Source organism: Opisthocomus hoazin, chromosome 28 (genome assembly GCF_030867145.1).
Source record: "Opisthocomus hoazin isolate bOpiHoa1 chromosome 28, bOpiHoa1.hap1, whole genome shotgun sequence".
In the NCBI taxonomy this organism is placed as follows: domain Eukaryota; kingdom Metazoa; phylum Chordata; class Aves; order Opisthocomiformes; family Opisthocomidae; genus Opisthocomus; species Opisthocomus hoazin.
This window is the reverse complement of record NC_134441.1, coordinates 9,277,143-9,290,490: the sequence shown is the minus strand read 5'-3', so window position 1 is coordinate 9,290,490 and position 13,348 is coordinate 9,277,143. Positions and strand designations below refer to the sequence as shown.

Below are 13,348 nucleotides of genomic sequence, written 5' to 3'. Positions count from 1 at the left end.
CAGCCCAGAGCTGGTGGGCCCTTGGCAGGGATGGGGGGGGGGGGGGTCAGGTCCCACCAGCGCGGTGGTCAGGGCTGGGACCGAGCAGCTGCCCACAGGCCCCGGCCGGGTGGCTGGACTGGGAGAGCCACGTCACCCTCGGTGACAGAGCTGGTGCGGCATGAGCTGGCTCTGCACGCACCAAGAGGTGTGTGGCTGCTGGTGGGATATTTTTTTGACATTTTCTAAGCTGCCCGGCGTGGCTGACAATTTTTAATGTACTAACTGCCTGGTCCAGTGAGCTGATTAATTGGTGCTGTGGAGATCAATACAAAACAGAAAATTAAAACAATTTTAAAGTGATTAAGTAGTTTAACACCTGTCTGATGCCACGTCAGGGCTGGGAGACAAATAAAGCAGGTGGCAAAGGGCCTGCTGTAGCTGGGGAGAGTGACAAATGGCAGCCGCAGCCTGGCTGCCCTGCGCATCCCCACAGCCGGACGGGTGCCCCGAGCCGTGCTGCTCCACGCAGGGCTCAGGGCGGTGGGCCGGGACCACCCTCCTCTCCTGCCCCTCTGCCTGCGGCCGCTCCAGCTTCCCACTCGCTGCTGCAGCTCGCTGCGGCAGAGCAGCCCCCTGCCAGCGCCGGGGTCTCGACAGCCCAGCCAGCGGCCAGCACCAGCTCTGCCCTCCCCAGAGCCGACTGGGGCTGGGGCTGGGGCTGGGCAGCCCAGGGCAGGGCGCAGGGGTCCTGCTGAGCATGTGGCAGCGCTTGGGGCCATCTGTGCCGGGGGTGTGTGGGTGCGAGCGCAGGCAGGGCGGCCTGGCAGGCAGATGGATAGCAGCTCCGCTTCAATTCTGCATCCCTTTTCTCCCAGACAAACCCCGTCAGATTTTCATAAATCAAAGCGCCACACTGTTTAATAAAAATTTATTGACTTACAAGTGATTATTTATCAAAAGGCCATTAATAGCAGCTCCGGGAATGATGTGCTACTGGGTGGTGCGTGGAGACTAATAGCAAATCAATGCCAGCATCCGGGCAGAATGCATATGAAGGCCCCTGGCCCCAGCGGGCTGCATGGCTGCTGCAGCCGGAGCCAGCAGCCCCTACTCCATGGGCCGCCCAGCGCTCCCCCCAGTTATTTATCGCTTACAAATGAAATGATCGATACTTTTAATCTAGAGCTAAATTTATTAACTTTCCCATCGGAGAGGGACATATTGACTGGGGGCATGGGGAGGGGGAGCGAAGGGAAGATGGATGTATGCCTCCTAACCTGTCCAGCCAGCTCCCTGCCTGCTGCGGAGCAGCCCAGCAGCAGCAGGGCTGTCGGGACTGGTCCCTGAGCATGGTGGGGCGGTTGGAGGGCCCATGGAGCTGGGGAGGCCATGGTCACCCATGGGACCCAGAGAGCGCGGCACTGCCTGGGCATCCCACGGCTCATTGGGACCACAGCATGGCACCGGTGATTTGTCCAAATGGCCCTCTGAGCAAGGAAAAAACTGTGCAAGCCTTGGGGCCAGAGCAGCAAAGCTCAGTCAGGCAAAACTGGGGCCAGATCAGGCCATTACGTCCGGCCAGAGGCTCCCGTGGTGGTCAGCAGTAGCTTATCGGGCAAGATGACGCAGGCAAGAACTGGAGCACATACAACTCGTAAAATGTTGTGACCAAACCGTATAGGCAAGTACTATAGGGTGACACACACACACCTGCTTGGCAGCTGATGCTTAACCACGCTGCAGGTGAACTCCCATAACCCATTTGCTATACCCAGCATTTCTGATGTAAGCGAAAGACAATGGTCAAACACGCTGTGTAAATAATTGCCAAGGAGGTAAGAGGTGCACTGTGCTTTTCTTTTTTTTTTTTTTTGTTAGAAAAGTCGCAAAGCAACTGCCCCATCAGTTAACAGACATGGATGGAGGACTGGTGAACGAGTGTTAGGAGCTGTACCTAGTAAGTTGGGTAAAACAAGTAAACCAAAATGCTGGTGAAAAGACCCTTAATGCCATAACAAACTCCTAATGAATGAGAGGTCCTAGCCTGGGTAGCTTGAGATATCTTAGTAAAGAGGAGTTGTTTTGTCTTCTCTTGGAGCACAGGAGTGTAAGCAATACACTTCAACCCTGCAGGTCGGTGTTCACTGCCTCCTACTTGGCTTCAGCTGCTTTTGTTTTGTTATCTTAGCTGGAAAGGAAAAGATACCAGGCTTTGCTTCTTATTTTTCTCCCCCTAGATCAATTGCCACAGCTGAAGTCGGGTGGAAGAGGAGAATAAGAAATTGGGATAACAGTGAAAAGTCTGGGGTCAATAAGGACATCTCCATCACCAAACGAGAACAGCCTGATTTCTCTTGGTGAGACTGGATGTTAATGGTGATCACGTGTAACAGATAATACTGATAATTGAATGCAATCTTTGTGTAGGTAACATGTCTGTATATTTATAAAGGATCATATTTTGAGCACTACAAGAAGCAAAGGTAAATCAATTCAGTACAGAAATATTTCCCATAACTGTACATGAACAGATCGTATGCTATTAGTGTGGCTTCATGTCCCTGTAAGGCTGTCTGTCCCCTCTCAGGCATTGTACTGGGAACAGTTTAGTTGAGTTGTGCAGAGCTGAAAGGGAAAGGGGTACGACCCCCAGCCTAAGACTTCAGCTTCCTTGCAACAGGTCAAGATTACGTATGTGCACGTCGGTGCATAACAAGAGCAGATCCCACCGTTTCCCTCAGGAGACATTTGAAGGGGGATCTCTGGCCCCAGCCACGGAGTCTCGCTCTCCTACCCACGCTGGGTTACCACCACAGCATGCACGGATTCCTGCAGAGCCCTGCCTGCCACACCAGTGACCGCTGCTGGCAGCTCACAGTTCCAGGGGACAGAGGGAGGCTTCCAGGGAGGATGGTCCTCACCACCTGAGGAACCCCAGCAAAGAGGCTGTTACTCAGAGGCTGGAGAAGCAATGGTCTGGGTCAGGCTAGCACAGGAGGGTGGCGAAAGGATTCTCCTTCTGGAAGTAAAGCTGGAAATGGCCTGAGAGACCATGTACTGCTCGTAAGGGGTTAATGCTGCAGACGTGAGAGGCACAGGCTCATGAAGACGCCCTTGGCTGTCAAGGCAGCTAATTTCAGTGCAGCTCACCAGTTTCTGTGCCGTGGGAGACTTGTGACTCACACACATGCACATCAGCGCACCAGTCCTCCCCCAGGGCCTGTAAACACCATATGGAAGCATACGACACCGTAAGTGTTTCATTTAATATTGCCCCTGCAAGGGGCTTCACTGTAACAGTAACACGAAGGCATCTTTGCCCAGAGCGGCCTGGGGCCTGAAGACTCTAGGCAGTCATAGTGCCTCCGGGAAAGAACAGCCAGAGCATGAAGGAGCAAGTCCAAGAAGCTCTGGAGTAGCCAAAGTCCAAAGATTCGGAGCTGCTTCAGACAAGCCCTGGCTCGTGCTGGAGGCAGAGGGCTCCGGCTGGGCCCAGTAACAGTGCCGGAGGCAAGGGCTCAAGAGCGGCTCCGGTCTTCATGGTTGCCTACAATCATTTTGCTGTAGAGTTTCTGTTGCTCCTCCTTGAATGTATCTTTCACCTTCTCCCTCTTCAGTCCTCCATCCCTAGGGAGAGAGTCGTATCATCAGAGAAGCTGCAGGCGTGCACTGTCTGAAACCTCATCTGAGGCTGCTCGGAGCAGGTCAGAGCTCCTGCAACAGCCAGACAGCTACACCTGAACCTGATGTTGCCAGGGCACAGTGCAGACCAACTGCCCCCAAGGGGAGTTACTTTCACCCCTTGCTCTGCCAGGAGCTGCACCCATGACCCTGCACTGTGCTCAACAGGACAGCTCTGTCAGAAGCGTGAGCTGCTCTGATACCACTACAGCAGACTGCCCGTAGAGACCCTCTCCCTCCCAGGCTCTGAAGATCTCAGTGCCTGAAAAACAGAGTTCCCAAGCTCAACCCACTTTGCTGAGCAGCATCAAGTCAGAACCAGGGCATCTCAGCGCAAGCTGGAATCACAGAATGAAGCCCTGGTGCCCAAAACACACAGGAGAAGCAAAGACTTTGGTCCCTGCTACAGAAGACCAGTTTTGGAGGTCACAGGCAAGACGTATCTCCACTTCTCCATAGGCCTACTCTGCCCAACACGACACAAACTTAGCTCTACAGCCCACAAGCACACACCAGGACCCAGGAACCCTGGCACCAGGAAGACAGCAGCCTGCCTGGACTCACCAGAGCAGATCCACAAGGCCCCCCTGCCTGGCAATGGCTGACTTCACTCGATTGGCAAACTGGACAGCGTCCTCTTCGGGCTGCGGCAAAATGACACTGTTCAGCAGGAGCAAAGGGCCAACCAGGCAGCAGATCAGATAGGCCACATTCACCTTACTTACCTGCCTGGTCATTGGGGGCAAGTACCAGACACTGCAGACAATGGCCCAGCTGGTCATCATCCTAAGGAGGTAGGTTACCATGCCGTACTTGCTGCTGTTCCAAAAGGCATCTCCAAACTGTGGGTCATACTACAGAGGCAGAAGAGCTCATGGAAGTCAGGCAGTGGCTGCATCCTCCCCAAGGCTCCAAGTTCCACCCCAAGCCCAGCTACAGGCCAGCCCTCCCAGAGCACTACAGAGTGATCTCAGCTTCTCCACGCCCTCAGACCAGGCTGTTGACCCAGCAGTGCCAAGACTGGGCTGCCAAGACAGTTCTCACGCAGAGAGCTACTTGTGCTGTAAGAGTGGCTGCCTTCTCATACCTTGATGGCTACAGGATAAACTGTGGCTCCAATTTCAAAGCTCCCCTTTTTGAACATCATCACAGATGTGTTGTTGATGCAGGTTCCTGCAAGATGCAAGCACAATCTTCTCAAGTTCCCGTAGCAAAGCCAGCTCAGAAGTCTAAGCTATGCACCTAATGGCTAGGCCACAGGCACCCAGCAACCGCCCCCTTACCCTCACTCCAAACCCTGTTCTCTGTGTGCACAGGGTGTGGCACTGGGACATAGCTGACTTCCACATTCTGGGTGCAGTCAGCTCTAAAGATGCAATGTCCCCTTTGTCTCAGTGAAGGGTCTCAAGGCCCTTGGCTGCATAAGAAGGGAAGGAACAGAGATGCGGTGCTGTCCCAATGTGCCCTCTCCATCAGGTGCTTGTCTGGCCTTGCTCCGCAACTCACCTTCTGGAAAGATAAGGATGGGCAGTTTGCTCTTGTCCTGGACATGCTCTGTGAGCCTAAAAGGAAGAGTGTCACCAATCAGCACAGGGCACAGGAACTACCGCTGGCAACCCTCACAGCATACAGTCCTTATTCCGCAGTCACTGGGGACCATCTGGGTGCCAGCAACACTGGCACAGTCTCCCAGCACCCACGAGGCAAGGCAGCATCCTCACCCATGGGAACTGAGCAGCCCCTGCCCTCTCCCAGCCTCCGGCCCTCCCCTGCAGCCTGCAGCCAGCAACTGTCACACCTTTTGGCAACGAGGTGACGATCTTTGACCTCAGAGCGTTCAAACCACACGTGGGGGCAAGCTTTCACCATGGCTCTCTGTATCACACCCATGAGTCCTCCGTGGATCTGACCCACCTGAACAGGGCAAGAAGACACAAGTTACAAGACCTGGGGACACGTGGAGGCCAAGGCCGCTCCTAGCTTCGCTGCCAAGCTGAGGTTCATCTTTCTACCCCTGCCCTGGAAAGGCTGAGAGGAAAAGTCCCGGGTCTGACTGGAAGGACAGATGTAGCAAGGCCCAAGAGCTTTCCACACTGCAGGAGGTCCAGCCAGGGAAGCGCTTTGCTCTGCCATGGATAGCAAAGCCCAGAGCTCTACTTGCAAAGCAGTGCCCAGAGACCCTGGTGCTCTGAGTCCCAGGCCAAGCTGGCTGGAAAGCCATGCACCAGAGAGTATCTGTGCACAGCGTCCGAGAGTGCTCTGTGGTGTCATGCAGGGAAAAGTAGTTCTGCATGCTCAAAAGCCTCTTGCTGCCCACTCCTTGTCCCATGCAATTTTGTTCAGCCTGGGGAAGAGAAGGCCCCGTGGAGACCTTACTGTGGCCTTTCGGTACCTAAAAGGGGCCTATAAGGAAGATGGCGACAAACTTTTTAGCAGGGCCTATTGCGATAGGACAAGGGGTAACGGCTTTAAACTAAAAGAGGGGAGTTTTAGACTGGATATAAGGAAGAAATTTTTTACAGTGAGGGTGGTGAAACCCTAGCACAGGTTGCCCAGAGAGATGGGAGATGCCCCATCCCTGGAAACATTCAAGGCCAGGTTGGATGGGGCTCTGCGCAACCTGTCCAGTGGTAGATGTCCCTGCTCACGGCAGGTGGATTGGACTAGATGGCCTTTAAAGGTCTCTTCCAACCCAAACCATTCCATGAATGTGCTTGCTGCTCCCACCACGCATGTGGCCAGGCCCTGGGAACCGGAGTGCAGACCTTACCATCGCGTAGTAGCCATCACTGGCCAAGATGATCACATCAATAGGAGACGTGTGATTTGCCACGCAGATGCCTCCATTTCGGGGTCTGTTTTCTCTAAATGCAAAACAAAGGCACAGATGAGGACAGAGGAACGAAGCGTGAGGCCTGCACGAGGCACGGCATGGAGCAGCCCGTGGGAACGGACACCCTGACGCAGACAGTGCCTCCTTACCGGTCGTGGTAGGTGATGATGGCTGTGAGAGCACGCACACAGATCCGGTAACACATCAGGTGGACATGCTTGCTCAGGAACTCCTTACACCTGCAGCCCAGGAGAGAGAATCACTACCTCCCAGTTCTACAGTCTCCCCTGTAACGGTGCCACTCAGCCCAGCTGCCCCATGCCACGAGGTCCAACCGAGACTTCACATCTCTCCCACAGAAACACACCTTGTCCTGGGTTTTGCCGTCAGCTTATGACAACTGATTCTTACTCGTCACAGACAAACTTTGGCCTTTGCTCTTTTCTGTTCTTACTCCTGTCAGAGCCCAGGCCTGAGCGTTCTGCCACGGGCTTAGTGCTCACATCTAGGCCCTTTGTTTAAAATTACAGGGTGTCTGTTCCTGAGAGGCTACAGATGCCAGGACCGCCTGCCGTGTCAGCAGTAGGCAGAACAGACAGGCCTCGCAGGAAAACTCCAGGATTACCAGGTCTCAAACTGCACTGGGGGCTCCCCATGCCCTCCTCCCTCAAAAACAAACTCACCTTCCATTTGGCAAATACCCCACCACTGTAGTACCAGTCACCAACAAGCTGATGCCAGTAAACGCCAGGGCTATCCTGCAGAAAGAGGGAAGCTACATGCTAGCAAAGCCAGGCCACAGGCCCTACTCATCACGCAGCCTGTCCCTCCAGATCATCCTGAGCAGGGTCTGCACTTGCGGCAGTGGGAACGGGCCACCCGCACCGTCCCAGCAGGCGGGTTCCCGCAGCAGCACTCACCGGAGGGGCAGGAGGAAGCAGTAGCGGATGAGCACACCCAGTCCCCAGAGTACAGTGAGGCGCAGGCTGATGTACTGGAAGTTGTAGTTGGTCCTGCTGAGCAGGTTCCAGGACTCCAGCTCTTCAGCTGAGAACCTCTTGGTCACTTCATCGTCCATGATGGTCTCAATGCCTTTGCGGCAGAAATAGAAGATATCTGAGAGCTCAAACTCAGGGGTGTCCAGGGCTTTGCCACTGCCACTCCGGCGGATCTCCTTGATCTCCTCTTCCAGTGATGTTGGCTCCTTTGCAATGATACCTGCAACACGCAGCAGGCAGCTCTGAGCAAAGTGCGACTTGCCCACTCAGAGAGCTCAGAATCAAGGCCCTTACTCACCTGTCCTCCACAGGGCCCCCTTCCTTTCTCCAGTCCGGATGGGCACAAACCAGTCCTCCCAACCATATAGAAACGAAGCACTCCCTGGGAGCTTCCCTCCCCTTCCTCGCAAATGGACCTCTCAGTATCTCCCTCCAATTGACCTACACAGAAAAGGCTTCCCAGCGTACCTCGGCTGCTCAGAGAGCACATTTACCCCATCTCCCGTAAAGAACTTTGAACTTTGTATGCACCCATGCACAGCAGGATCTTACCATTGACATAGGGCTTGTATAATGGATGGTTCTTCTCCTTGGCCCCACGCTCTATTCTCAGTGTTGCCCACTGCAAGAGACACACATGACAAGCAACATTCGCAAGGTCTGTAGCTCTGCTTCGTACTACCCATGTTTTACAGTCGACTTCCAGGAAAGACCATGGTTAAGGGGAGAAGACGGGGCTAAAGCAGGAAGCTTCCGTACAGAACTGAAAGAGTGAGTGATGAACACAAATGAACCGAGGTGGAAGCAGAGACTGGCCTGGGAGGAACACTTTTACCGCAGAGATCTGTCTGCAGTGGGACGAGAGGACTGACAGGGAGGTGACTAGCACTGGCACAGGACAGCCATGATGTGCACAGCAGAGCCCCAGCAGGAAGCACGGAGTGCCAGAGGGAAAAAGGGTGCTCAGTGGTGAGATGGCACAGCAAGCTTCTCTGCAGCCTCTGTGTCCCATGGGCTCTGCGGCCCCTGGTCTGCCACGGCACAACTGGGTGGACCGTGCCTCTGCTGGGGTGGTCCGCATCACAGCGCAGGAAGCCCAGCATGGAACCAGTGCTTAGTTTTCAACCGTCATTTCTTCCAAGCTCAAAGCAGAGACTGTGTTTTCAGGCTGCTGCTGCTAAAAACACCAGGCTGATATCAGGATGGGATCCTTCTTTCCCTGATTCAGCTAACAGCTGCTGCTGTTCACAGCTCACCAGTCACTCCAAACCAGCAGCAGCAACCACCCTCAGACAGCTCTCCAGCAGCTGGCTGCCAAATCCTGTGCCCAGACTACCTGTTATCCACAGAAAGCTCTCCCAGCTAATTCTCAAAGCAAAAACTGCAGGCTGGATTTCTGGCCAGTCTTCCTGCCTGCTCCAAGTAACCCTCTCAGGCTCACACTCTACTGCATTACACAGGCCTGGGTGAACACCCTGCTAAAGGAGGACCTGTGTACAGTATGCTTATTGCTCCAGGCTAGCTGCTCCATCAGGGATCTGTGAAGAACGGGAAGCCGCTGGGAACTCCTGGCATCCCAGTCCCAGCCCATCCCAGCATCAGATCAGGAGGCAGCAATGTGGGCATGCTAACTGCATACAGAGTGTCCGGTTCATCCAGCAGCCTCCTCTGCCAGCAGGAGGAACTGCAGGACTGTAGAAGATTGTCCAGACACTGCCATCCCAGGAGAAGTTGGGCGAGGAGCTCCAACCAGCAGGAGCTGGGCAGCCCATGGAGAAGGTGCTCCTCGCAAGCCCAGCACACGTCACTGTCCTGACTGCGGCAGCAGAAATCCCAGACTCCCACCCGGGAAGCACCAGGCAGGTCTCCCCCCTCATCAGAGATATGCAGCTCCCATCCCAGCCCCGCAGCTCTGGCTCTGTCCAGCAAGCTGCCTGACGTGAGTGCTGCCTGTCTGGGCTAGGTTCACAACACTGCCCTCCAGAGCTGGGAAAATCTTTGGGGTGAATAACGCTCCCCAGAAACGCAATTCTGATGACCAGACCTAGTGAGTAAATTTTCCACCAAATCTGCCAGACTGGTCCTCTCTCCCACCACAAAGATTCTGTGATAATAGGTGAGACAGACTTCAAAGTCCTTTCAGAAAAATAGTTTCAAAATTAAACGCCAAAATAGGTGTTGACATTAAACGTTCCCGAATCAAAGAAAGAAAAAACAAAAACCACCAAGGTGAAAAGGTCGATTTCAGACAAACCAAACTTTTTCTTAATTTTTTTCCCCCTGTTCAGTCACTAAATTTGAAGTCAGGTCTTCAGACATCTGTGTTAACAAAGCAGCGCACAAACCCCAGGGTCTTCCCACTCCCGCCCGAGGCTTTTGGGAGGACTCAAGAGCTGAAAGAGCTGAACGCTGCAAGCTCCAGGGCTGCCTTCCCAAGCCAGCCAGTACAGAGGTACTCCTGGGGAAGACCAGTCCTCTTCTAACGGCAGTTGCTGTCCCTTCAGCAGCTTGAACTCCATGTTTCAGAGCCTAAAACCTCCCTATCAAGCACAGGGCCCCTTTTCCTTGGGCTGCCAGTGTAGGGTGGTGTAGGCTTTATCTTCTATGAGTTTGGCAAAAATTCTGCTCTTACCAGGGACTTGCTCCAAGAAGAGGTGTTGGCTGTGAGAAAGCCCACAAAATTAGTCTGCCAAAGGCAGGCAAGGGAACCGCATGACCCCAGGTTGGAAAATTCCACTTGGCCTCCCTCTGCCAAGAGGGTCAGCAAGGGCTGCTGACCATCCTCGGAGGCTGCAGGCCCAGCCATGGCTGCTGGGCTCAGCAGATACGCAGGCGGCACTCCGGGACGAGGGGTGCTGAGGGTTCTGGCCACAGACCACTCGGGGCTTGCCTTACCCCCACTTTTGCTTCATCCAAACGTGCGCTGGGGAAGAGCAGCCAGCTGACTGCAGTCTTGTCCCTCCCCACCACACCCTACACCCCTTTTGGCTTCTTTCCACATCGAACTGTAACAGCACTCTGCCTTGCCTGGGACATTAACCCATCCGAGCACACACCCTCTCTCAGCATGTCGACAGATCCTACTGTACTACTGCATACCCACGGGCCACACTATCCTACTACTTTACTTGAAGACCTACTGGATTAATCACAGGGCAAAAACAACCCCTGAACAGAGGTCTAGTAAACTGCATTAGGCTGAGATGACCCAAATGGGTCATGTGGCACCAGCACATGTCACCAGCAAACCAACCTCCCACCCGAGTCAGCTGCAGTGCTCTGCTGAGGAGCAGAAGCCTCTTCCTAGCACGACCACGCTTGATACGACCCCTGTAAACATGCAGGAAATCCTGAAAACGTGACTTACCTGAAAAATCTTTAATAATGTTTTCATGTAAACCTTGCGGATGCCAAAAGAGACTCCAAAAATTGCTGGCACAATGATGAAAACCAGAAGCAGAGTGAAGAGGACAGTTATGGAAATTCCCAAGAGATTAACAACCAGGCTGTCAAAGGGGAGCAGGAGGAACATGGTGCAGGGCTCAGGCAAGGCTGGCGCCCTGCAGCCAGACAGAAAGGCTGCCCGTAGCGATTAACCAGTCCTCCTGTTATTCAGCAACAGTCCCACGCACGCACTGAGTCCACAGCCTGCTCACAGACCCCATTCCAAAGTTCACAACCTTTTTGGGCTCTGCGAGAGAGGGAACGCAACAGGATCAGGGAGAGCAGTTGGGAAAACAAGCAAACAGTCTGCCAGGAGCCCAGGTGAGTTCAGACAGTGTGGGCTGAGGAGCTCAAAGACGACAGAACACACACATGGGTTCTTCCATGGGTGCGCAGCGGGCACCGCAGTGACACAGCCGCGTGAATGGATATCCTCCCAAGGCGCTGCTGAGCAAGTCCTGCTGTGGGGCAGCTTGTGAAGAAGCTGGCAGCAGAATCCCCTTCTGGCTGCTGAGAGCATGCAAGGGCTCTTCACGGGGACAAGGTGGAGTCCATCCCTGAGCCTGCATTGGAGGAGATCGAGGGAGCTGGCACTTGCAGGAGCCTACTGTATGCGGAGCTATGACTGTTCTTTCCGTGAGGACACAGGCACTGGTGCAGACCTTTGCATGACGCCTGGAACAAATTTAATTCTGGAGATCCCTGGCATCCACTCACGCTGAAGGGTCGTTACAGAGACGAATGAAGCCGGTGTCCCTGGAAAGCTCTTCAAACAGCGAGTTGGCTTGCTGGCAGACGAGGCACTCGCATGCCACCAGCACTAGTGGAAGGAAGAGAAACCGAAGTCAGGCAAGCCATGCAGCTCAGAGAGATGTCAGCTCGGCGAGGGTGGCAGGAGGCCAGGGACAGTGGGCTCTGAAACCTGGAAGGCAGTGCCTGGGCTGAGGTCACATCGCTCAGAGCAGCTCCCGAGACACAGCAGACCCAGGCTGGCACTCCAGCTACAGCCTGGCGCTGTCACAGACTTATCAGCCCTGCTGCCACTCATCCTGTATTTTCATACCATTCACACCTCCAACTGAGCAGACTTGTCAAGAACCACGCCTAGAGCACGGGATGCTGCAATCACATCCCAAGTACAGGAAAGGAGCCAATGGAGTGACAGAAAAACCCTCCTCATGACAAAGACCTTGTAGCCTCTCTCATTTCAGAGGCATCCGAGAGCACTGAGCCAGCCCGGTGCCCGCGTTCCTGGGGAGGAATCACTTCCTCTGCCTGCACACATCTCGCCCCGCAGTCACACCGGGCAGCTCGGCGGGGCAGGACGCTCGCCCAAGGGGAGAATTACTGCTGATGACGAGCCACAGAGGAACTCGCTGGAGCACGGGGACCAGTCAAAGGTCGAACCGCAGTCCTGGCAGCCTGCCGGGGGAGGACGGCCTCCGCAGCACCGGCTGGGGCCGGCGAAGGGAGCCGAGGTTGCTGGGGAGGCTTCCCCCCGGACAGCGCCGTCACCGCCCGCGGACTGTCAGCCCGAGGACGGGAGGTCACCGGCACCGAGGAGAGGCCGGCGGGAGCCCCTCGCTCCCCGGCTCAGCGCCGCTGACCAGCGGGGCCCGGGCTCCCACCGGCGCTGCGGGGGCCACGCAGTCCGCGCGCGCCCAGTCCCGGGAGCTGCCGCCGGCGCAGGCAGAGCGGCGGGAGCGGGACGGGCCCCGGCAGCACGAAGGGGCGGCCCTGGCACCGCACCCTCCGCCGTCGCGCGGTCGCGGGCAGGCCTCGCGACAGGCAGCACGCGCGGCCAGCAGCCGCCGTGAGGGGCCCCGGGCCAGCGCGCGCCGCGCCGCCCCGCCCGCTGCCCGCGGCTCGCGCCGGCCCGATGCCGCCGACGCCCCGGGCGGGGGGTGGGCCCAGCGGCCTCGTGCGCCGGGGGACGGCCCACGCGCGCGGCGAATGGCGGCAGGGCCGGGGCTCGGCCCGGCGACCTTCGGCCGCGGCGTCCGCGCGGGGAGCGCGGGCGGAGCTCCGGCCGGCGCCGCGCCGGGCAGCGCCAGGGGCTCCGCTCCTCCGCCCCGGGGCTGGCGGCGGTGGCCGCAGGTCCGCCACGCCCGGCGCGGGGGGGAGGAGGGGGGGCCGCGCTCCCCGAGGCGGGCGCCCGGCTAACGGTCCGCGGCCGGGCCGAGCCCTGCCCGGCCACCTGGGCCCCGGCGGGAGCAGCGGCCCGGGACCCGCGCGGGGAGGCGGGTTAGCTGGGGTGGGGGGGGGGGGGGCGGGGGGGGCGCCGGGCCGGGCCGGGCCGGGCCGGGCCGGTCACACACTCACCTGCCGCCACCGCCGCCGGGCCCCGGCTCCGCCCCAGCCACGTGCCGTGCGCGCCCCCGCCCCGCGTGCGCTGACGTCAGCGCGTCGC

At 56.7% G+C, this 13,348-nt stretch overlaps 1 protein-coding gene across 1 annotated transcript; it reads right to left on the bottom strand.

The window, feature by feature from the left end:
* Positions 1–3,229: 3,229 nt before the first annotated feature.
* Positions 3,230–13,336, bottom strand: GPAT4 (glycerol-3-phosphate acyltransferase 4). Its single transcript, XM_075444611.1, has 13 exons — positions 13,261–13,336; positions 10,862–11,758; positions 8,047–8,116; positions 7,417–7,714; positions 7,180–7,254; positions 6,646–6,735; positions 6,434–6,527; positions 5,462–5,577; positions 5,170–5,225; positions 4,751–4,836; positions 4,389–4,517; positions 4,228–4,307; positions 3,230–3,609 (listed from the first exon to the last, which is right to left on the bottom strand). Exons 2-13 carry the CDS (start codon positions 11,024–11,026, stop codon positions 3,501–3,503), a joined length of 1,368 nt encoding a protein of 455 aa, XP_075300726.1. The 5' UTR covers positions 11,027–11,758; positions 13,261–13,336; the 3' UTR covers positions 3,230–3,500.
* Positions 13,337–13,348: the final 12 nt, after the last annotated feature.